Source organism: Mastigoproctus giganteus, chromosome 10, assembly GCF_048544385.1.
Source record: "Mastigoproctus giganteus isolate SK-2022 chromosome 10, ASM4854438v1, whole genome shotgun sequence".
NCBI classification, from domain to species: Eukaryota; Metazoa; Arthropoda; class Arachnida; order Uropygi; family Thelyphonidae; genus Mastigoproctus; species Mastigoproctus giganteus.
Genome location: NC_143584.1, coordinates 200213000 through 200238536, shown reverse-complemented (window position 1 = coordinate 200238536; position 25537 = coordinate 200213000). Strand labels below are relative to the sequence as shown.

At 33.6% G+C, this 25537-nt stretch overlaps 1 protein-coding gene across 1 annotated transcript in view; it reads right to left on the bottom strand.

Annotated features, from left to right (window-relative positions):
• Nucleotides 1-25537, bottom strand: part of eIF2Bepsilon (eukaryotic translation initiation factor 2B subunit epsilon) — a 42126-nt gene that overhangs the window by 11222 nt on the left and 5367 nt on the right. Inside the window, exons 3-10 of the mRNA XM_090384169.1 lie at nucleotides 20592-20777; nucleotides 18033-18207; nucleotides 15421-15576; nucleotides 12800-12885; nucleotides 10277-10396; nucleotides 8517-8617; nucleotides 3388-3533; nucleotides 2154-2271 (exon numbers count right to left, since the gene is read on the bottom strand). Coding sequence (XP_090240295.1) covers nucleotides 2154-2271; nucleotides 3388-3533; nucleotides 8517-8617; nucleotides 10277-10396; nucleotides 12800-12885; nucleotides 15421-15576; nucleotides 18033-18207; nucleotides 20592-20777 — 1088 coding nt within the window. The remainder of the gene's footprint in view (nucleotides 1-2153; nucleotides 2272-3387; nucleotides 3534-8516; nucleotides 8618-10276; nucleotides 10397-12799; nucleotides 12886-15420; nucleotides 15577-18032; nucleotides 18208-20591; nucleotides 20778-25537) is intronic.

The window sequence follows — 25537 nt, the reverse complement described above, 5'->3', positions numbered from 1 at the left end:
AACTTGATTTTTCAAAGGTTCATCTAAAAGGAAAATTACACAAAAACAAATAGGACCAAAATAAGTTTCCCAATCGTAAATATCGGTAAAATGTATATAGGGGGTTTCACTGTATTTCAAAATATGAATTATTAAATTTTTGTATAATCTGTAATATTTTGTAGTATTTAGCAAATACTGTAAATATTTAACAGTTATAATTTTACCTTCTGATTTAATGTGTCCATGAAATAACCATTATCAGAAAGGAGTTTATAAGCGCCAAAAAATGTCTATATATCAAGTAAGAGTGAGTGGATTTAAAGTGGCTTTACTACAGTTATTCTCCAAGAATGTGTTTCTATATGTTCTTGATCTTTTTTGAAATTTCCTTTTTCAAAATGGAAACACTGTTTTCTTCCTCAACTCTCCTTTTTTTTTTGTCTACAACGTATACTGTTTACTACTTGCAATACATCATTAATCCAAACATCTCATCCATATGGATAAAAACAAATTAATTAATTCATTCATATTCAGTAATTCAGTATTCAATAATATAATAGCGTAGCTTAATTTAATTTATTATAAATTAAATTAAGCTATGCTATTATATTGTGTCAGTTATAAATGGTACTTTAAGAGATCTACAATTTTCGAATTGTATTCAATAATTAATTTCATATTCATTTAGCTTTCAAATTAATAAGGCTAGTGAGAACCTCATGGTAACTGACAGTTGAATTATTAATTATATTGGAAATTGAAGTTTCTAACCTTAGCTACTTGCACATCAAGCAATAAATGCAAAACAAAATAACCATTCAATATATCTTAAGTTTCAGGAATGAGAGGCTGGGTTACTTACTCTACTACTCTACACTTCTGGAAACTACTCCCTTTCGAGTGAGCTAAAATTAGTAATTGGTCTATAATTCCTTTGCTGGTCTTAATAAGCTTAGTTTCCCTCTTCATTTGAGAATATGTTTTGTGTTTTTAATTTATGGTAACTATGACCTTTTATGCTATCCATGAGAGTCCTACATGAGGATTTGCAACCTTTCTCAGTTGTAAATCACTGCCCTATGTTTTAAGCATGCCCTGAAGGAGTTTTTCCCAACCCATTCCATGACAATTAAAATATTTCATTGTATCTGTTTTGTTTTGATTTTAACCAAACATACTGATCTCTGCCTGTTGGTCCAAATCAAGCTGAGTCCTGTTTTGGATGGAGGTCTTTGGTGTCGGGCAATGTCATGAGAGCAGAGTGCTGATCTATTATAACTGGTTGTTTGAGAGCAGTCTATTGGCACACCTCACCAGCCTTCCTGGATATATTCTGGGAAGTGTTGGGCTGATTAATGGGGAGGCTTGATTTCTAGCGAGCCCAGTTTTTGGATCCTTATTGAGATACCATAGACAGGTCATTCAGGGAAGAGAACTAATTCAGGGGTGAACTAAAACGCTGGAAAATTCCCACATAAACTAAATATACACATGCACAAATTTTAAATTTTGTATCTTTTACCATTATTATTACATTAGTGAAAAAATGCTGGTGAAAAAAGATATAAATTTATTATGTTTGTTCTTGATTTGGGAATTTTTTAACACATTGACTGTTTTGGTCATAGTGCTCTTTCATGTGGTTATCATGTATTATGTCTGTACAAATGGGTGTCACAGGCCAATTTACATGTTGTAGGAGGTTGAAAATTCCAAAGTTACTGTATTTGAACCTCATAAAGAACTCTACAAAGAAACTGGAAACATAGATAGTACCTTTGAGTCAAAGTTCTTGAAATTGATTTCTGCCTCCACTGCATCAAGCTCCTAGAGTCTATTTCCTCTGCATCTAGTCATCATCGGCAAATCATACCCTATCTTCCCTAGCATGTCACACCTCAAATATTGTCTTTTTTAGATTACTATTACATTAAGTTAATTACATTAGGAAATAGTTTGACACTGGAACACCACATCTTTCAGCAATTATGCACTTTATTTTTAGGAGTTCTCCACAATGTTATCTTTCAAAAATCCAGAAAGGGCTATATTCCAATTCTGCCAAATTTTTGAGGATCAATTATAATTTAATTTCTACTGCAGTTTTTAATATTACATAAAATTAGTATAAAATCTTTTAATATATAGTATAACATGTAATATTATACCTTTAACTTCTTTATTTTCAGTTACATCATCTTCAAAGCCATCATCATCATCCTCGCTTGGTGGGTCGGCTTGCAACCTTGTGTGCTCTTTAAGAGTGACATGTGGACCAACTATTACCTGTGATGAAATATAAATAAACATTTACTTTGCATGAGGTTTTAAAAATATAATATAGTGATTACAGTTTATTTAAACAAAAGTTATGTAATTAAATAAAAGTAACTTTTCTCAAAACATGTCATCTGCCTTTGTTCTTTTAAAATTTATTAGTTTGTATCTTGTTGCAGTATCGTGGCTTTACTTTATTTTTAATGGCAAGCAACATTTTTATTTTGAAATTAAGCATAAAATATGTTCCTTAAACATTGTGAGAAATATTGTCAGAATATACAAATTAATTCTATATAATATCGGTGTAGATACACCATGGTTTACCCATAAATTTAACTGATACATAGTGTAAAGCATCATTTAATTTTATCTCATATTGTGGCTGCCTTCACAATGAGATACTAGGTATTGCACTACTTCAAATAAATAATGCTCCTCTAGTAGAGGAGACTACTGTTATTTATTCTCAGTGGGCACCACTTTGACCTACTTGATTTTATTATTACTCCTTTGGCTAACAGGCACATTTTCAGTTCACAGGCATCTTCAATGATGACATTATCCTAAAGTAGTCTCCTCTACTAGAGGAGGATTATTTATTCAAAGTAGTGCAATACCTGGTATCTCATTGTGAAGGTAGCCACAATATGAGATAAAATTAAATGATGCTTTTACACTACGTATGTAGTTAAATTTATGGACAAACTATGGTGCATCTACACCAATATTATATAATTAATTTAAACTCATATCATATTATGCCTTGTGCATTTAATCTTCAAATTAATTCTATACATAGGAAGTAGAAATTACTGAGTAAAAGACATTTAACTCTATATAAGTTGTGAGCTTAAATTGTTAGTTCACATACTGAATAAACTAGCAATTTTAGTTCACAACTTAAGTGGAGTTCAGCATCTTTTACTAAGTAACTTTACTGAATTATAAAACATGTTTTGGTTATTAAAGCTGAGTTCTGGGCTTCAGTTGCTAAACAGCACAGTGAGCTGTAATCATTAATAGCAAGCCCCATTAATATAAATTACAAGGGAGAAAACATTTTAAAAATATTTATAAGAATAATAAAATTAAAAAAAAAAAGGATTTAAAGTAAGTTCTTACTCCAGAACCAAGCACACAACCTTGGCCCACTTTAACACCTGATTTTATTATTACTCCTTCAGCTAACAGGCACATTTTCAGTTCACAGGCATCTTCAATGATGACATTATCCCAAAGATAGGCTCCTTCAATATGAATATTACTACCTGAAAAGTAAAATAAACATTATTTACATAAAATAAATTTATCATGCATTAAAGTATATATTAACATTAATAATACAGTAGAATCTCATTAATACAAACTTCTTGCTTATACAAAGCACATAACGTTCCCCTGCTAAAGGATAGGCTTTTCTATACATATGTTCATTTGTTACAAAATTCATAAATGTGAGAAATAAATTACAATATTTTGTTTGGTTAATACAAAGTTGTATATCCTAAAAAGTTAGTTTAATTAATTGATATATCCTAAATAATTAGTTTAATTCATTGATTTGTTTGTTATTTGGTTTTTAGGAGCATTAGCAACTAAGGCCATATTGCTCCAGGGATATGCGGTGGTCATTCCCTGACCTTTCCCCATCCTCCATATATGGTGGTGATGGGCTCGAACCCCGGTCTAATCAAGAAGCGTGTGCTACGCACTGCTGCTCCTGCTCACCTGGCTATGGAGGCACTTAATTCATTGGTATATCCTAAATAATTAGTTTAATTCATTTACATATAAAATGCCTGATGTTTAAGGAGAGCCTTGCAATCATGGAAAATTAAGTAAACAATGAATCACCATTCAGATATACTGTAAAGCAGACAGCAGTACAAAGGTACATCCACTTGTGACTGGGAAATAAATTTTTTTAAAGCCAAGATATCTAAAAATAAATAACCAACTTCTGTATGATCAAAGGCAATGGAGGCACTTGATTATGGTCAAAATTTTTCAGTCTTGATTAATAAGAGGAAAAGGAACATTTTGATGATTTCAGATTGCTGCACAGCACATTCTGCTGAGAGATAAAGAGACACTTAAGATGAAGAACATACCTCTTGATATCACAGGTTTTAATTGGATAAGACATTATTTATAACCAAGAGCATATAAATCCTGCCTGATGAAATACTTGATTCATAACATATCTGATCAGGGAACAACTTGAAACTAAAATGGAATGTCTTGCATGCTATTCATAATGTTTTTACTGCTTGGGAGAGCATTTCATTAAGTGTAGTGCTCAACTGCTTCACAAATAGTGGTTTTGGCAAGAATATCATTGAAAATAAACATGGTTAAGCAAATAAATGTGAAAGCAAAATTGCAGAATGAGAGACTTTGAGAGAGCATATGGATTTTTATTTTATTAAAAAATTTGAAGAGTTTGAAGAGGATGATGATGTTGCTACTACAGCAATGCCAACACCAGAAAAGCTGTTGACCACCAAGCAAAATAAAGTTTCTACTTTCTGAGAAAGATCCCCAAAATGCATTGAGCATACCAGAGAATGAATATTGCAGTAATGTTGATAAAGAAACATCTGTTACATTAGATAATGTCTGTACTGTAGTTGCACAAAAGACAAACTATGCAAATGAAATTGGAACCTTTCTTTAAATCTGATTAATTTATTAAAGAGTTAAGTAGTTTCGTGTTTCCTTTAATATTAATACTGTGAATCTGCTTTTACTAGTTTGTGATACCGATTATATTTTTAATATCAATTATGTTGTTTATTTCCTCGTAGTTTATCATAGGTTTATGAATAAAAGAAAATCTAAACAAAATATTCTTATTATTCGTTAAACAAAGCTTAAGTTAAGTTATGTGTACCAAAGAAGACCGGCAAGTTTTTGGATCTTATTACAAAATTCAAAAATAAGTTCCCTGAACTTTGCATTAGCAAGGTTCTACTATAGTTTTAATTAATCTCTGAATAGTGTATGCAGAGTCATTGGAAAGTCCGTCTTTTATGGTTGCATATTTTTTCCTGTGCAAAAGATATGTGCACAGGATGGCAAGAAACTAAAACTTAACAGTTCAACATTTTACAAATTCTCTTTCATCATTATACAAATTTGTATGGATAATTTCATAAGATATAATAAACACTACTTATTGCGATCACTTCAGGGCACAGCTTAACTGATAATAATAACCGATGAAATAAGAATACAGCTGTTCAGCATTGTTTATTGATGCAGAGCTGAAATGTGCACAATAAAAGGTGGAATGGACAGAAAGTAAACATTACAATCAAGCAATATAAAATACTTTCATTTTACTCTCCACTGTTTCTTCAAGAAAGTCATAAATAAAAATTAAGCTGTTATAATGTTTCTGGAAATCCATACAAACCTTTGAAGTAAATAAAGAAAATATTAAAATTATGAATTAGAAAAGGTTAATGCTCTACTGTAAAAGAGTCAGATAGGAGTAGAGATACAGTCCCTTTTTTTAAATGGAGTAGCAACACTGACAACCATATGAACTGTACAAGGCAACAGCACTAAGATATGCGATCTATCAGAGTTTGAAAACAAATCGTGATGTTACATAATCACTTCTATTGCACATGCATAAACTACAGTAAGGCAAAAAAAAGTGATTACAATAAATGTCATTTTATCTATGTATCAGTACACATCTGATCAGGCTGGTTGGTTATTAGAAGTTTTATGGCAAATCAGCATCTTCATAAAAGTGATAACATTATGTGAATGATAGCATTATCCATGATCACAATGAGTGGCATACACTATATTAAATTTTAAGACACTTAAGTTCATTTTCAAAAAAAGTATGTCAATCACTTTAAAATGTTAAAATTTTAAATTTCTAAAACAAAATTATTGAAAAATTCAAAATATATTTAATCTGCAGCGTTCATTTTGTAAGAGCTGGAGTGGTAGAGCCATAAAAAATAAGTCAGCAACACTAGTCTCATGTTTGGCTTCAATTTTTTAGGGGTGCATCAAGCATGTTGCTCTTTTAGAATTGTTTATGTACTGCTTGTTTATATCACTAGACCTTGTCAACAGTTGCCAAATGAACAGTTTTTGGCTATATACAGAAGCACACCAAAGGAAAAACTAAAATATCTACTCCACTGACATCCACTTCTTGTTATGCTCTAACAAAGACAGGATGTGTTATTAACAATGGTTAATTTTTTGAAAACCACACTGGTGAAAAACCTTTTGGAATGTGCATTTGACCAGGTAGCAAAATTTCAAATGGAAGTTGCTTTGTTTCTAGTAACAAAGCAACCATATTAGTGCTAAATATTGTGGAATGTGTAAATAAAATTTGCATAACCATTTATATTAATGTTGCAATTTATGAGGGGAGTGCAACTGACCTTGTTATTGATCTTGGTGCACCCGCTTAAAGATTAATTAGGAATTAAAACAGATATCTATAGGATAGACTAAACATTGTCTATTTTTATACTTCACCTATCCAAAGGTTGCTATAGCTTGGAAACTAAAATACAACCACACTAATAATTTTGTATATCCTAAAATGGTCAGTGCATTTTCATATATTTAAAAATATTCCTTCAAGTTACTTTTTATGTTTAAATTGTTATTTTATCAGAATGACAATATACATGATTGTCTTCAAATAAAATTTGTACACTTCACCACATTATATTTTCAATCAAGGGATCATTCTGCTCTCATAAAGACCGAGACTAAATACTTAATGTTAAGGCTTTAGCTAAAAGACAAATACTGCTATCCACAGTTCCACCTAAGTTATTAACATCTTTTTAAGTTTTTATTTCATTTTCTTTTTTTTTGTTTTTTATTAAAGATGTTTTATTTGATTTCATCTACTGCTTTCATCTGATTTCAACCCCAGCAATCCTATAGTATTATATTTATATAAGAATAAGAGAAATTTAACTCAATATTGTCTGTAGAAACACTCTCCAAAATTTAAATGAATATAAAACTATATCAAATGAATTCTCACACCCAAAGAAACAATGATTCGACGCACTTGAAATTGATGATCAAGGCGCCCCAACCCGACCCCAAAATACATCAAACCACCAACAAGCAACTATGAGTGAAAGAAGACGTTATGTCCACTAATAAAATCAAGCAAAAAATTATTACAGCAATGATATAAAATAATTTAAAGTTTACTTTCCTTCCTTTTATTTCCTATTATTTTATATCATCACCATAATCATTTTTGCTTGATTTTATTAATGGACATAATGTCTTCTTTCACACACAGTTGCTTGTTGGTGGGTTGATGTATTTTGGGTGCCTTGGTCATCGATTCCAGGTGTGTCAAATCATTAATGTTTCTTTGGGTGTGAGAATTCGTTTGATATAGTTTTATATTCATTTAAATTTTGTAGAGTTGTATAGAAGTGTTCTACAGACAATACTGAGGTGAATTTTTCTTATTCTTATATAAATTGATATATAACATAGAACTTATTGAGCCCCATAGCTCTGCTTTTTACTAATTATAGTATTATACATAATTTATTTTAGCATCAGCATGGACATATTAAATGCTGTTTATGGCATATGTTATACAGGCAACTGCACTTGTAATTTTATTATAATCTAGAATGCTGCACATTCAGTGTATGCCACGAAGAGCTGAGAGATTCGGGTAATACTTTAAATGTATTTTAAAAATTTCAGTAATGTGAGAATAATCTATTGAGAGCATCACTGTTTGTTTGGTCACATTGTTTTAGTTCCTATACATCAATTCACATGGTCTTTATCATGTGTTATACCAATAACAGTATGTTCATGAGCCAACTGAGTCCAGAATAACCCAGAGAAAACCCAACTCCCTCTGCCTGAGATAGCTAATTTCAGCTCTGATTGTAAAGGTATTTAAGATTACCCAAAGTCTGTGATGGGAAATTATGCTCCGAACAGTTAGTGACCCCATTATACTGTCACAGCGGATATGTGCACTGCAATGAAAAAGAAGAGGTTGAGAGCCACTGGTCCAGAATAATAATTTAAACTTTTTTTTTTTGATTCATACATTGGAAAAAAAAAATTAGAACAGTTACTGTGGATTACAATCATATATAAAACATTCTTGTCCCATTAACAGAGCATTTAGGAAATACTCAAGAAAAACAGTTTAAATATGGGGGACTTCTACTAGAATACTGTATTTGAAGAGCAATATACGAACTTACCTATGCTACAGTTATTTCCTATAACAGAATTCTTAATATGAGTATCAGAGCCTATTTTTGTCCCCTCTCCAACAATAACGTTTTCTTCAAGAATACATCGACTGCAAAGAGATCATAAATTCTGAATATTAATCTCACAGTGTTCCAATAAAATGGAAAAGCATAAATGATATAAGTTAAATCATATTGGATAATGAAGCTACATACGATTAAAATAATTTGTTTTGGAAAATACTGGATTTTTTCTTGTGAAAAAACACTTCCTTTTTTGGAGGGAAGGATCACAGTTTATTGGGCAAGTTGTCATTATTTAAAATTTAACACAAACACTGAGATGGTTTGATAATATAAAAAATGTATAGAAAATAAGAGTCACAAGTTTGACTACTTATTGGCAGCTTTCATGTTTTTAGCTTTATAACGACAGTTTAAACATTAACATTAAAATTTTTAATTTTGTTTTGCAATAATAAAGCATGTTTACATTTTTTGTGCATTGCATTAAATAACGTGCAACCATATTTCATATTTTCTTCTTATAAAAGAATTTTTTTTTATCGTTCAGTAATGCTACTTAAAAGCATAATGCTGATCTCATTAGCTTAAGGAAGTAAAATAACAAAATTCACATGAATATTTTCATTCTATTAGAAAATCAAGCCTTTAGTCATGCTTTTTTATGATAATCCAAAGCATGAAAGATTAATGGCCTCTAGAGTAGTCTTAATATTAATGGAGCTGTTGTTGTTGTTGATATGGAAGTTTGATGGCGCATAAGCTACTTTGGCTATAATGCGCCTATTCATTTATAATAAAAAGAAATGATAAAGTTTCATAAATTCAGAATTGATTAAAAAGTCCAGTTTGCTTTAAGAAGTTGAAAAATTGGGAAATATCTGCGTCATCTCCAATGAGATTCTCTAAAGTTATTGGTCTCCGAAGATTAATCAGTGATAGTAGGGTTGAAGTTCTGTCTTGTTCATAGTAAGGGCAGTCAATGAGAATGTGTTTAATACTCAGATTTATATTACAAAGTGGACACTGTGGCGGGTTATTATTATTAATGGAGCATGCAAAATTTTAAAAAAAGAACTTAACATTAGGTTTAAATGGATGAAGAGGAAGAAAAGTTAGTAAACTGATTTGAAAGTTTGATGTGCTATATGTTGCAATTGTTTGGTAGGTCTATGTTTGTTTCAATGAGATAATGCCCATGCCATACTACCAATGTTGTTTGAGAATGGCTCGTGAACATGAATGTACAAATAAGAGCCTTTATTTGTACACTAGGGAACACCAAAGGATGAACTGGAATGTCAGGGGAGGACCAACCCAACATATGCCACACTAGTCATTGTTCTGCAGGAGGACTATACCCACTGCAGTCCACTGTTCGTTGGTTGAAAGGCTACTATGGAGGGTAGTGTGTTGCAGTAGCCGGGGGGGGAAACACTACTGAAGTGAGTGGCAATGATGTCAATTTAAAATTTTCATGTGTCTGGATACCTCTGGGAGAGTAGTGTGGATTCTGAGATAATCCTTTTGGACTGGAGAAATGCTAATGTCCTCCCAATCCATAAAGGAAACTAAGCAGGTGAGGAGCAACTACAGACTGGTAAGTTTGTGTTTTGTGGTATGCTAAATCATGGAGCCTGTGATTAAGTAACATGATCACTCTGGTTCATTACTATGAAGAGGTCTTAAAATATAATTTAAGTTAAATATAATTTATAATTTTTAATAATGATTATGAAACATACCCAGCAAGTACAACATCTTTGTGCTTGTAGATGTTATGCCTGTGATAAGTGTATTTTACTCCATTTGTTGGTAATATGTCTGGAACAATTGGATAAGTCCACCTTCTAATAATGTCTTGGCTAAAAATAAACAAACAGACAAATAAATAAATATTTATTTATGAACAAAAATGAACAGAAATTGTGAGATGTTCAATTGTTATTTGTTTCTTCCTGTAACAGCCACATCAATGTGTTTCACTTAAAAATATAACTCCTCCACCTTCCCCCAATTCTCTACAACTGTTTTCAGGAATGGTGGCAGTGGTAATTTTCACACCAGGTCATTTCTGCTACACAAAGGTTACTGGTTTTCAACAAAAATTTGAGATCAAATCACTGTAAAGAAAACATGATACTAGAGTTGGGTAATAGTAATAGTACGAGTATTTGCTGTATAGTGCAAAGGAAGCCACAGGGGCTTTTGCTCCACTAGCAAAAAAAAAAAAAAAAACTGCTTCCAAGTAGATAATAAAGCTTTCCCCCTGATACAGATAACTATCCAGGTAACCTTTGAATTTATTCAAACTGTCAGCCTCAACTACTTGCAAGGGCAATTTGTTCAAGCCATCAACAACTCGCTGGCTAAAAGAAAACTTTCTACAATCTAATCTAAACCTCATCCCCTGTAATTTGAATTTTTGGCCTCTAATTCTGGAATTCCTTATGACAGTGAAAATTCCAGCTTCACTCGTTTTACTAATCCTTCTCAGAGTCTTATAAACCTCAATCAGGTCATCTCTGAAGTGCCTGGTTGCCAAGCTCTGCAGCCCATATAATTGGACTTTCCTCGTATGGTCATCCTTTTGCCAATCTCACCATTCCAGTTGCCTGTCTTTGGACCCTTTCAAGAAGCTCAATGTCTTTTATCAGATGAGGTCTCCATACTTTAACACAGTATTCCAAATGTGGTCTTACAATTGCCTTATACAGTGGGATTATAACCTCCCTATCTCTACTGGATAATGTTCGATAAATCATTGATAGGATACCATGGGTTTTCCTGACTGCATGTTTACGCTGTTCAGAAAACTTCATATCAGCCTATATTGTAACTCCCAGATCCCTTTCCCCCACTTTTTTTTAATTCAACTCCACAAAGTGTGTAATTTATTTGGGGGTTGCCATTCTCCAAGTATAAGATCTTGCATTTAATTGCATTAAACCATAGCTACCACTTCTCTGTCCATCTCTGTAGATATTGTTGAGCATACAACATACCTGAAAATTTCATCAGTTCATACATGTTCTATCCCAAAAACCTTTTCCACTTCTATATCAATGCATCACAAATAATGAAATTAATGAATAAGCACATCTGAAAAAATAACTACACCACCTCACAAAATCTTCTTAATTCGTATCACAAATATATGTGGTTTTATTTCTCAATTATGTCCATTTCCAACTGCCAAGTCCCACTTTCTGACAGGATTTCAATTATGCCTTGCTTAAAACCACCACTTAATTTTATTTATCCTGATTATTTACTCTAAGACTTGCCATTTTAAAGGCGGTACTTATGTATATGTCTGCTGTGATATTTTTGCATCTTTTTGATCTCCTTTATCTTAAAATATTTTTACTCCAGTCTGTCAATTCATTAATTCATTTGTTGCCTCTACAACGTACTGCAATTGGCTTACATCTAAATCTCCATCTTCATTTTCTGCCCTAGATTAAAGTTTATGGCATTTGTAAATAAACAAACTTGAGTCTGAAATGGTTAACACTAGAAAATTTGCTTCAGATCCAAATGGTAGTTGAAACCCTTTGGTTTTCTGGAAAAGCTAGTGGCTATAATTCCTCTCTTACACCCTGACCGTTCTACTGAATTTTTATCTACACACAGAGCTGATTTATTAGCACAGAGTCTCTCAAAATTTTGGTTCCATGGAGAGTGCACTTGGTTTTTTGGAGGAATGTACTTTTTTATTTCATCATTTTATTCCATTCATTTCATCAATCTTATTTCAATCTTTGAGATTAAATGTACTAAAATATATATTAATTTACCAACATATGTACACTCAAAGCTAAATTTTATGCTAAATATGTTTATTTGCACGTGTTCTTGAAAGGGGACATTAAAGTATAAAAGTTTGGATATCTCTATATTAGTATCTTAACTTTACTTTGAACTCAAGCATTGGTAATCTTGGTAAATCTCTAACCAGACCAAATACATTTCACTTAACCTAATATTAATCTTTCTCTTATTATTCACAAACAATTTATATTTTTCCTTAGCAATTTACATTCTTTAGATTTAATAGTGGTTAAATAAAAATTATTTGTAATGATTTTCATCATACATGCAAGCCAATAATGGTTTGCATGTATGATGGAAGCATTATTTGAAATACCAATAGTTTGAATATTAGTAGCAATATTTCAACTATTGAATTATTTTATAAAATAAAATTTTTAGAATAAATTACAACAGCATTTAAATACTAGTAATGATTAAACTAAAATATTTACCTAATTACATCATACATATACAAATTGGAAACTCTAGCTGAATAGCCACTTTCTTCGACATGTAAATAAATAGTATTTCCCAGTATCTGAAGAATAAAAAAATACGTTAAAATTATTAGAATAATGTAACAATTTTAAATAATGAACATACAGCTACAAATACATATACAAATTGGAAACTCTAGCTGAATAGCCACTTTCTTCGACATGTAAATAAATAGTATTTCGCAGTATCTGAAGAATAAAAAAATACGTTAAAATTATTAGAATAATGTAACAATTTTAAATAATGAACATACTCATAAAGTTTTACAAATAAGTATGATGATCATCATTATGACTTCATAAAACTCTGCTACTTGCTGCTTTACAGTATAAAACAATGAGGATGCTTAAATGATTTTAAGAATCCTCATTGAAGAAGATATATGTCTATAATATACTGGGTTTCTCAATAAATATTTAAAAAATAATAATAAGCTGCCGTTCTCTTATTAGAGAAGAATCCTTGAGTGGTAGGTATAGTCATAATGAAATAAATATTGCTTCTACTGACAAAAAAAGGCAAAATAAGTTAAGTTTAGTAAAAATACAGTACACAGATGCTGATAGATAAAATAAAATATAAAATAAATATACTGTGTATAAATTAAAACCGAAATTATATACAGCCAATAAATAATAAAAAAAATATTGATATAATGAGAATAAAAGAGATAAAACGCGCATGAAAATAAAAGTAATAAAATTAGCACAAAGAAGCTTTCAAGGCAACAAGCATCTTTATCAACTTAAACAAGATACATGATAACAAGTCCTTATGTTATGCAGAGGTATAGCCTTGCGCATGCATTAACAACAATGGGTGTGGGTTACAAGTGGCAAAAAGAAGGAAAAGAGGAAAGGGAAGGGGAACAACGAAATACCCAACTGTCAGACTGTGGGAATGGTGTGGTATATGTCGGCCATGTTGTTAGCCTGCCATCTCTCATCATGATGTAAAATAACTGCTTCCATAATAGGATTTATGCATATTTGTGGTTATTTCTCCAAGGTCAGAGATGCTTCTCCTCAAATATCTTAACTCCTTCCTCATACATTTCATTTACCATGGAATGGAGGTAAATAATGCTCTTCCATTCTTGTATATGTTTGTCCATCTGGTCATTGATTAGTTTCTTCAGTTTACAGAAAACCAATGTGTTAGGGACAGTTTACTAACTATAAATCTGCACATGCCCCAGAGCACTGTTCAATCATGAATGGTCGCATTGTGACTATGGAAATCCCACCATTAATCGTAATGCTGAGACCCACATACATCTTATTATGGAGGCTGTTATTTTACATCATGATGAAAGATGGCAGGTTACCAACAGGGCCAGCATACGCTGCACCATTCCCATGGTGTCTGAAAGTTGAGTATTTTTTTGTTCCCTTTCCCTTTATTCCTTCTTTTCGCCACACACAATCCACATCATTTGTTGTTAATTCATGTGCAAAACTATAAATCTGCATAATATAAGGACTTGTTATCATGTATCTTGTTTAAGTTGATAAAGAGGCTCATCACCATGAAAGCTTCTTTGTGCTTATTTTATTTTCATGCACATTTTATTGCTTTTATTCTCTTTATATTAATAGTTTTTCTTTTATTATTTATTAGCTGTATGTAATTTTGGTTTTAATTTGTGCATAGTGCATTTATTTTATATTTTATTTTATCTATCAGTGTCCTTGTACTATTTATTTTTACTAAACTTAACTTATTTTGACTATGTTTCATTGGAAGAAGCAATATTTATTTCATTATGACATTCTCTTGTTCTCCCAGGTAATGCTTGCAAAATATGGGTTCCATTACTAACTATGCATACAGCCTAACACTTTTTTTAGCGGTAATTCTTATTTAAACCATAAAGGATTATCTGAAAAATAAAATATTTTAGTAACTCACTGTCATTTTCCAACACTTTTAATCACTTTCCAAAAACAGTAACTTTCAACTAAAATGAGCAACACACAAACAATTTTCTCTAACAGTAATGAAAATTATACTTTTAAAGTTAAAAAGTATAGAATTCTATTGCCAAAAGTGGTCTGTTATCCTGTGGAAGGTGGTATGCCTTGCTGCAGGCAGAGCTATTAAGTAACAGTTTGGGGTATATAGCCACACCAGACTAGCCAGCCTTTCCCCACAGGAAGCCTGGACTCCAATTCCAGATCAGTGTTATCTGAATAGAATGTAATTCCTACATATCTGTTAAGGCTTCTCTTTCATTCATGTCTGAATAACAAACCACCAAAACCTTGAAGATATAAAAATGCAAATACTTATGAAAAAAAAAAGAGAGAGAGTTGCCTGCCATATGTATTGTGCATTACAGTACAAGATAATTACCAATAAAAGGTTAAGAAGCAACAAAATTTTTGCATTGGCAGAATGCACTACACTGTGAAGAAGCGTTGAGTCTGAGGCAGCAACCAAACAACTGAAAGGGTTTAAGATTGTAGAGAAAGTTAGCAGTGTATTAAATCCGTAATGATTTTCATGAAGACCAGCGTCAGTTTTTTTTTTTTTTAAGTTTTAAAAATAAGGAGCTACACTGTTAAAAACTTACCTCCTCATTCACAAGTAGTCCTCTTACCAAGTCATCTTGTGTTTGATAATCAAAATTATCAGAATACAATGGAGGAACCTGAAGAGAGCACACACTAATATGTGACTGAAGCAAATCATACCTAACAGAAACTTCAGTGTTTTCCTGAAAGATGCTCTGCAAAAAAAAATTTAAATAAAGAAAATTTAAATGTGTATTTCAAGTAAAAAAAAAAAATAAATAAATAAAACTACTGATGATAATGATGCACAAAAGCCACATGTAAAAATTTAACAATAGCATTTGCTATGAGAATTATGCAATTTAATTTTCATAAGTTCTCTTCTATGATTTAGGATGTCCCACTTCAGAAAGATATTATTTTTATTATTCCAGAACCCTCATCTAATACAATACCTCCATGGTTATCGGATCATCACAGCCTTTCAGCCTCCTGGCAAACCAGGCGCCTCCGTAGCCAGGTGGGAAGGAGCAGCAGTGCGTAGCACACGCTTCTTGATTAGACCGGGGTTCGAGCCCGTCACCACCAAATACGGAGGATGCGGAAAGGTCACGAAATGACCACCGCATATCCCGGAGCAATATGGCCTTAGTTGCTAATGCTCCTAAAAACCAAAATAACAAATAACTCCTGGCAAACCGTGCCATCTTAGGATGAAGTACAGGCAACCCCCATATAATATGGTACTTCTACAACATGGTTTCACTCTAACGTGATTGATAAATTGCGGCAATCCTCACACAACATGGTACTTCTACAACAAAGTTTTGCTCTAACATGGTTTGAGAATTGCTGGACATCTCGCATAACATGGCATTTTTGAGCTTTTATATCTAACATAATAGCTGGGAAAACCCTGCTATTATGTTAGATATAATTTTCAATGTTTCCATTCCTTTTTGTGAATCCCTGCTGTTGACTCGCTAATCGTTATCGCCTTGTGCGATTTTTCTAAAACACATTTCTGGAGGTCACTACCATAAAACAATAAAAACAGTTTGCACTTTCTGGTTTATTGGTCTTTTCTGTTAGTGTAATCAATTATAAATGGGTAGTAAACTTGATCTTGCATTTGCTATAGTACCGATACCTGGGGTTTCATGTTATTATGGTGAAATGTGTTTCCCCTTCCATGAAATATTCAATCATATAAAACCATAAATAAATTTTCAGTAACCTCATTACTCCGTATCATGTTTGTTGCAACTTGTGTGTGCCGTGTTCTTTATTATAAATTGCTTATCATTTTTACTGTTTTAAATTTTACAAATAAAAAAAAAAAAAAAAGAAATCAGTGAACGGAAATATCAATTAGTATGTACATATTACAATATGTATTAATTAAGCTATGTATGTAAGCGTAAATTTATTTTTATTTTGCTAACTGGAAACTATTCTTCCAATTTTCACACATCATTTAAAGTGAGGGTCCACTGTATTTTGTTGGGAGATCCCTGGGTTAGATTCTGTGCTATTGAACTTGTGCTTGTTTGAGACCATAAAAAACTGTCACTTCGAAGCATGCAGATTGTAACTTTTAAAGAGAGCAGAAGGTACACGAAATCTAGATGCTGCAGAAGAGATTGTGCTTAGCAGCGATGAAGAGGAAGAAAATTAAATGAATGTACATAATCTGGTTTATAAGTATCACAGTTTGTAAGATAAGACGTTTGTTCAGTTATTACTATTTAAGTTACTACTATTATAAAAATAAAGTTAAAATATTAAATTATTATCACTATAAAAATTAAGTTTCTGATAGTTATAAAAAAATGGTGTATTTTTGTTAGCTTTTGGAATGTAACTCGCCTTTTTGTACTGGTTCCTAGTCCCGTATAACAGGTTTCGCATTACACAAGATTTTTGTAGGAACCAAACTACCGTGTTATATGAGGGTTACCTGTATATATTTTATTTTGATATAAATAAATAAAAAAAATAATAATAATAAGATAAAATGTATATACAAGGTGTGATCAAAAAGTTTGGGCTAATATTTAGAACACAAAGAAGTTTATTGAAGAGACTATTTGGATGGACACTGCATACACTAATCGAATACTTCCACAATTTCTGGAAGCATTCCTGATATACTTCTTTTGGAATTGCTAATAGTTCCTGTGTCATGTTCTGATTTCTTAGTGAATACAAATCTGTAACCTTTCATGGGTGCTTTAAACTTGGGGAAACAAAAAAAAAAAAAAAAATCGCAGAGTTAAATCTGGTGATTATGGTAGATGGGAGACCACAGTGATAAAGTGCTTCACAAGAAATTCTTGAATGAAAAGTTCCAGGTGTGCAGGCTGTTGTCATGGCACAAATTCCAATTCCCTGAAGCCCACTTTTCAGGCTATTTTCTCTCCAAACAGCATTCACACAATCAGCATTGAACTGTTTTTGTAGTATTCATGGTTCACTATTATGTTTATAATAAAAAATAAAAAAAATAATGCCAATTATGTAACTCTGGTTGCAAATGTCCTGAAACTTTCATTTTTGGTTAATAATATTTTAAAGAATTTTTGTACAAATATTAGTGATAAGACTACAGCAAATGTTTTACAAAGCACATTATATAATCATAATTTATAGAGTAAGAAAACTACTTTACCAAAGGTAACTGAGCATTTTTTCCATTGGCAATTTTCTGGTAATATAAAATTTGATTAGTAGAGCTGTCAACAACAAAAACTGCTTCATCTTCTATAGATCTTGCTTTATGTTTAGGTAGCACTTTCCTACACACTATAGTCATTACAGACCCTTTGTCTCTCTGTTTTCGCTTCCTAATGACATATAAAGAAATAACAGATAAGTAAAATTTCTTAAATAATAATATATAAAGCATAACATATTTTTAAGAAGTATTTGCAAGTCACAAATCACCAGTAAGTTATGGTTTAAAAAAAAAAAAACAAAGAAAACAAAATAAAAGTAACTGCACACAAATATATTGTCCAATACAATCAATCCATCAGTTACAACTTTATTTACATGATATAACAACCACACAACTGCATTGTGGGTATAGAAGCGATTCTGCTTCCTTTCATGGCCACCTAATCTAATCAACTAATCTTAATACAGGTGATGTATCTTCCATCTGTACACAGGTTGATTTGCACACTGTCTAGGCAGAAAAACCCAGAATAACAGATGGGTGGGCTAACTACAGCCCAGACTGCAGATGTCTAAAGAATTCCTCCAATCACAGAAAGGAATCGAACCCAGACCTCTCCAGACAAGTGGCAGGTGGAAATGTATTATGCTGACTAAGTTATCATGGAGAATATTAGTGAAAAGATTATTTCACTATTTTAAAATGGGAAATTTCTCTCTGTATGATAGAATTATCACAATATTGATCTCCACAAGGCAGGACAGTCTCCTATGGAAACTATTCAAAATGTAACATTGTCATCCTACAGTGGTTAGATACATTTAATGTTACTAAAAATTCTTCTTCTTCCTGTCCAGTCACAAAGGAACTGGATGCAGGGAATAACTTCGATGTCATATATTTGGATTTTAGAAAAACTTGTGATACCGTTTCACATGGAAGACTGCTGCACAAATTGGAGCAGTGTAGCATTGGATGCAAATTGCTGCTATGGATAAAGGGATGGCTGAGTGGGAGAAGACAGAGAGTGATAATCAATGGACACTGTTCTTCATGGACTAATGTCATTAGTGGAGTCCCTCAGGGTTCAGTGTTGGGTCCACTGTTGTTTTCTGTATTTATAAATGATATTGATGATGGTATATTAGGCTTAATGTCCAAGTTTGCAGACAATATGAAGGTTGGCAGGGTTGTTAATGACACTAATGACAGTATGCTGCTGCAACAGGATCTAAAAAAGTTGAGCAGATGGGCTGAGAGGTTGCAACTGACGTTTAACATTGACAAATGCAAAGTACTGCATATGGGAAGCAGTAACCCCAGAGTAACATATCAACTGTGTGGTACTACACTGACAGTGGTAGAGAATGAAAAGGACCTGAGAGTAATTGTGCAGGCAGGTATGAAGTTTTCTGAGCAGTGCAGATAGTCTGCAAGAGTAGTTCATGGTGTCTTGTCAATGATATACAGGAATTTTTCTAGCAGGGAAAAGGAGGTGATTATCCCCTTGTATAAGGCAATGGTCAGGCGACACCTTGAGTACTATATACAGGTCTGGAGGCCTCATTTTACGAAGATGTAGAGCTGTTGGGGATGAGTGCAGGGAAGGACAACAAGATTAGTGAATGGAACAAAGGGTTGCTCTTACAAAGAAAGGCTTAAGTTTTGCAAATTACAGTGTCTGGAGACTAGGCACCTGCGAGGTGATCTGATTGAGGTGCATAAAGCCTTGAATGGTTTGAGCATGCTCAATGCTGATGGGATTCTTCCTCTTGCTCAGAATAATTGCCTGAGAGGGCATAAATTCAAATTGAGGAAAGACAGTTGTAGGATAGATGTGCAAAGCGAAAGTTTGCCTTTAGCCAGCATGTGGTTGATTGCTGGAACAAACTTCCATCTGTCGTTAAAGTTGATAGCTTAAAGCTGTGTAATATCACAATGCAGGGAATCTCTCAGGTATAAATAAAACTCTCTACTTACATTAATCAAATAGAATGGTTGATGTGTAATCTACACCAGAGGTGCACAACTTATGGTTAAAATAATATAAAATAATCATAACGCTGAAATAAAATATGACATTACGAAGTGCACACTTTTAAACTATTCGCAGTCTTCTTTAAATTTCAATGGAATACAAAGTATGCTGCAGGTCTGCTTGTGTAAATTTTTTTGTCTCAATTGCCAGAGGGGTAAATAACTACAATAAGCATATTTTTCATTATTATTAAACACGTGAGATCTACAATCACAGGAAAAAAAGAGTAGGTTAGCTTTTAGTCAATGCTAAGTTCAAGAAGGGGAAGGAGTGGAATATAGATAGGGCGAGTCCATGTGATTTTCACATGATCCTGTCCTCTCCCTCATAAATATTATATTTTTGTTAAAAGAAGACAATTTTTAAAATATGCATTAAAAAAAACCAGTGAGATAAATAAAGATAAATTTATAAAACAAAATTAAAATAGAATCTATGATCTAATAAAAATATTGGTTTAGCATTTCAAAGAAAAAAAAAATGCCGTTAAGCAGCATATATCAAACACTTACTTGTGTTCATCAAGAATGTCTAGCAAAGGCAAACGAGACACAACATCTCCATTAATTAATATAAAATCAGAGCGAATAAGAGCCTTAGCATCAAGTTCCCTGAGGACATCTCCCATGGACAGAAAGGTTTCAGAGCAAATTATTTGTATATTCATAGAACATGTTGAAGGGGACCATTTTGAATTTCTGTAATGAAGAGGCATTGAAAATTGTCCAATATAATTTAAAAGAATTTTAGTCTATTATAATGAATAAAAGAATTAAATATATTATATATATATATAAAAAATTTAAATAAAAATGAATAGAAGTACTTAATGAAAAGGATAAAAAAATATACCTGTTATACTAAATAAAGTATAAATAAATAAATAAAGTAATGGATAATTATATGTATTATAATATATAACAGAGATGTTTAGTATTAATCAAGGGCGTTCTGGTCGCGGAAGAGAACAGTCGGTGGATTTTTGGCTGCTGTAAAGGGATAAGTATTTTGATAATTTTACCATATTCTTCGTTAATTAACATACTACATTGTGTTTCACAAAGATATTAAATAGGTTTACTAGCATTCATTAGCTTCTTATTTTGAATTTAACTAGTGATTTTTGGAAGTTACGACTTCTGGTGTTGTGCCAATATTGTTGAACTAGCCACCATATTGTAATTGATAAGAAATAGTGCAATGTATATATCTCGAACTGATAGCGTAAGGTATAATGTTAAACTAGATAACGTAATACGAAGCACTGTATTAGGAATCTGTTAGCTTAGTATAGTATTATCAATTAATCAAAAATATTTATTAATCTTATTAAATTCCATTGTTAATTAAACTGCATTTAAACTGATCACAAACTAGCGAGAGTGCTGTTTTTCGGGGGAGAAACAAAGGGGATGATTCTCCAATGCATCACAGTTTCAAAAAATGTGCGAAATGTGAAATGTTTACTGAACTTTCTAAAACAGGACATGATCTAGCCAAGGAGGATGTCTTTGTGTGTGCTAGATGCCTAGAGTGTCAAGAAATTAGATGTCAACTCAATGTTCTGATGGGCATTTATGAGAGCTTGAGGTGTAGGGTAAATGCCCTCGAAGAAATTAATATGGGTAGCCCATCAAGCTCTCAGCTGCCCAGCTCAATGGCAGAGCTGACTCCTGTGCATCAGGCAACATAGAGGCAATCTCCAAGGCAGAATGTGCTGGTCCCAAAGGAAGACCAGCACATTCTGTTGTCAGAGAGACAGGGAATATACTATGCAAGAAGGATAGGTAGAACGGGACAAGGGTATGTCTTGCAGGGGCAAAAGTTGATGGCGTTGTAGAGCAGATATAATCTTTTAAGGGCACAAAAGGTGATATTGTTGTACACGTTGGAACTAATGACATTAAGAGTAAAAGATCTGCAGATTTACTCAACAAGTACAGGTCAATGTTGAAAATAAAGCTGCGAGTTAGGGTTGAATGTTAAAGTGTCTGCAATTCTGCCCAGACATGATAGGAGGGAATATATGATGAGAGCTTGTCGATCAATTCGGCCCTGAAGAGATTGTGGAAGGCTCAAGGGGTAGAATTTTTTTCAGCCTTGTCTGTGCTTGTTGACAGGAGAGACTGCTTCTACAGGGGTGGAGTACACTTAAATAGAAAGTGTGCCAGAATATTTGCTGATGCTATTGTGGCAGTGTTAGGTGGGTCGGAAAACTGCTAGCTTTGGGGGATACACAGACTGAAAGGTTAACAGTGGCCACAGGCAGAGGCAAAAGGGATTCTTGCACTGCTTCTATTGGAATGAGCAACAGTATAGAAAGCAAGGCAGTGGAGATTTCTAGGACTGTTGGGAATCATCGTGGAACAAATAAATACATGGGCTGTGTTAGAGTAATTAAAAGAGTAGAAACAGATGCATGTATACTTGCATGTACACCAATGATAGGAGTATAGTTCATAAATTTGATGAGCTTGAAGTGCTAGTCAACACATCAAAGGTAGATATTGTTCGGATATCAGAGACGTGGTGTCACACATATAAAAAGTGCAGAATTGGAATTTGGGGAGTACAATGTGTACAAAAAGGATAGACAGGACAGGAAGTGAGGATGGGTTATGCTGTTAGGTAAGAAACACAAAATATCTAAGGAAATGCATCCAATTGATGTTGGTGGACAATGTCGAGTCTGTTTGGTGTGAAATAAGCACTGGGAAAGGAAAAATGAGAGTAGGTGTGTGTTATAGGCCTAATGAATCTGATGAGTATAATGAGCAACTGTGCAGAGAAATAGAGTGGGCCAGTAAATCAGAGCATCTTATAATGGGGGATTTTAACTTTCCAGATATTGACTGAAACTTGTGGGTTGGTCTCGCGCACTAGCAAGACTTTTTTGCATTTATCGGATGACTGTTTTCTACAGCAGCATGTTCAAGAGGCAACTAGAGGGAGTAATACTCTTGATATGATTATCAGCAATGGTTATTCATTCATTAAGAATTTGCAGATAAAGGAACCACTGGGCGACAGTGATCACAATGTACTGATATGGGAATTACATAAAGATGTAACTACCATCAAGGCTAAAGGGAAGGGCTTTTGATTTCGTAAAGGTGACTACAGGGGTCTCAGACAGTTTTTAAATTCTGTACAGTGGGACTGATGATGTTACCAACATTGAATTCTAAATGGGAAGCTTTCAGGGACTTAATCTTGGAGGCTACTAGGCTTTTCATTCCAACTAAGAAATATTGTTCTGTTCAAGGTTCAGGCCTAAATGGATGTCAGGTAAATTAATGAGGCTTGTGGCAGAGAAGAAAAATGTATGGGGTGCATATAAATTATCAGGTGACACAGAAGCCTATGGCAGATATAAGCTTGTCTGTAATCAAGTCACAAAGGGGGTTAGGCAGGCGAAGGCAGATTACGAGAAATCTTTGGCAAAGGATGCAAAGAGAAACAGGAAAGAGTTCTTTACTTGTGTAAACTCTAAAAAGAAAGGGATGAATCAGATTGGACTACTTAACATAGATGGGTTGACTATTGATGATCATGCTCAGGTAGCTGATAAACTGAATGAGTATTTTGCATCCACATTCACACACGAAGAGTTATTCAATGAGGGGAATGCCAGAAGTTTATCAAACTCTAACAGGGAGCTAACTGATTTTGTAATAACTGAGAGCAAAGTGGAGGAAAAATTGTTGAAGTTAAACATAAGGAAAGCACCTGGGATGGACAGGATCTATCCAGTTATATTAAAGGAGGCAGCAAAGGAAGTAAGCAAACCCTTAGCAATAATTATGAGAGCTTCCGTGGACTCAGGGGAGGTCCCCATGGACTGGAGGTGTGCAAATGTATCACCAATTCACAAAGGGGGTTCAAAAGGTGACACAAGTAACTATAGACCTGTTAGTTTAACTTGTGTTCCGGGGAAAATAATGGAATTACTGGTTAAAGAAGCATTGCAGGATCATCTAGACAAGACTGCAGTAATAGTTAAGACACAGCATGGGTTTGTTAAAGGGAGATCCTGTGTGACCAATTTGATTGGATACTATGATGTGGTCACAAAGGAACTGAATGTCAAAAATAATTTTGATATCATATACTTGGATTTCAGGAAAGCTTTTGATACTGTTGCACATGGAAGACTGCTGTACAAATTGGAGAGGTATGGCATTAAGGGTAAGTTCTACATTGAATAAAGGGATGGTTGATTGGGAGACAACAGAGACTGGTAATCAATGGACACTGCTCTTCATGGACAAATGTTATTAGTGGAGTTCCCCAGGGTTCGGTGCTGGGTCCATTGTTGTTTTGGGCATTCATCAACGATATTGATGAAAGTACATCAGGATTAATGTCCAAGTTTGTGGATGATACACAAAGGTTGGCAGGGTTGTTAACAACAGTAAAGACAGTATGTTATTCCAACCGGATCTAGATAAGTTGGGCAAATGGGCCAAGAAGTGGCAACTGAAGTTTAACATTAACAAATGCAAAGTACTGCATATGGGTAGCAATAACCCAAGACAAACATACCAACTGTGTTGTACTACACTCAGGGAAGTGGAAAGTTTTTTTTTTTTTTTTTTGATTTGGTAGTTGTTGGCGCATCGGCTTCTGTGGCCATATTGCACCTCCCAAGGTTTTTGCAGTACTTTGATCCAAGCCCAAGGCGGGAATCGAACCCGCGACCTTTGGGTTGCCGGGCAGGTACTTTACCCACTCGGCTAGCCCGGTCGGCGGAAGTGGAAAGTGACAAAGACCTGGGGGTAATTGTGCAGTCAAATATGAAGCTTGCTGAGCTGTGCAGATGGGATGCCAGGGCAGGTCATGGAGTCTTGTCAATGATATATAGGAATTTTGCTAGCGGAGACAGGGAGGTGATTATCCTGTTGTACAAGGCAATGGTCAAGCCACACCTAGAGTACTGAGTGCAGGTCTGGAGGCCTCATTTTAGGAAGGATGTAGAGTTGCTAGAATGAGTACAAAGAAGGGCAAGATTGGTGAGGGGAAATAAAGGGATGCTCTTACTAAGAAAGGCTTAAGTTCTGTGCAAATTGCAGTGCCTGGAGAGTAGGCATCTGCAAGGTGATCTGATTGAGGTGTATAAGGCCTTGAATGGGTTGGGCAAGTTGAATGCTGATAGGATTCTTTCTCCTGAAGAACTTGAGGGGGCATAGATTCAAATTGAGGAAAGACAGTTGTAGAATAGATGTGTGGAAATTTGCCTTTAGCCAGCAGGTGGTTGATTGGTGGAACAGACTTCCATCTTTTGTTGTGGAAGTTGATAGCCTAAATAAATTTAACGCTGAGCTGGACAGGCATTTGGAAAGAATAGAGGTTTTTTTTTTTGTTTTTTTTTTGGCTGATGCTGCATAAGTTTGCTTTCTTGCATTGTATGCCTCTACTAATGTTAATGCTAATTAGCATTAGTATTAGCAATGGCCAC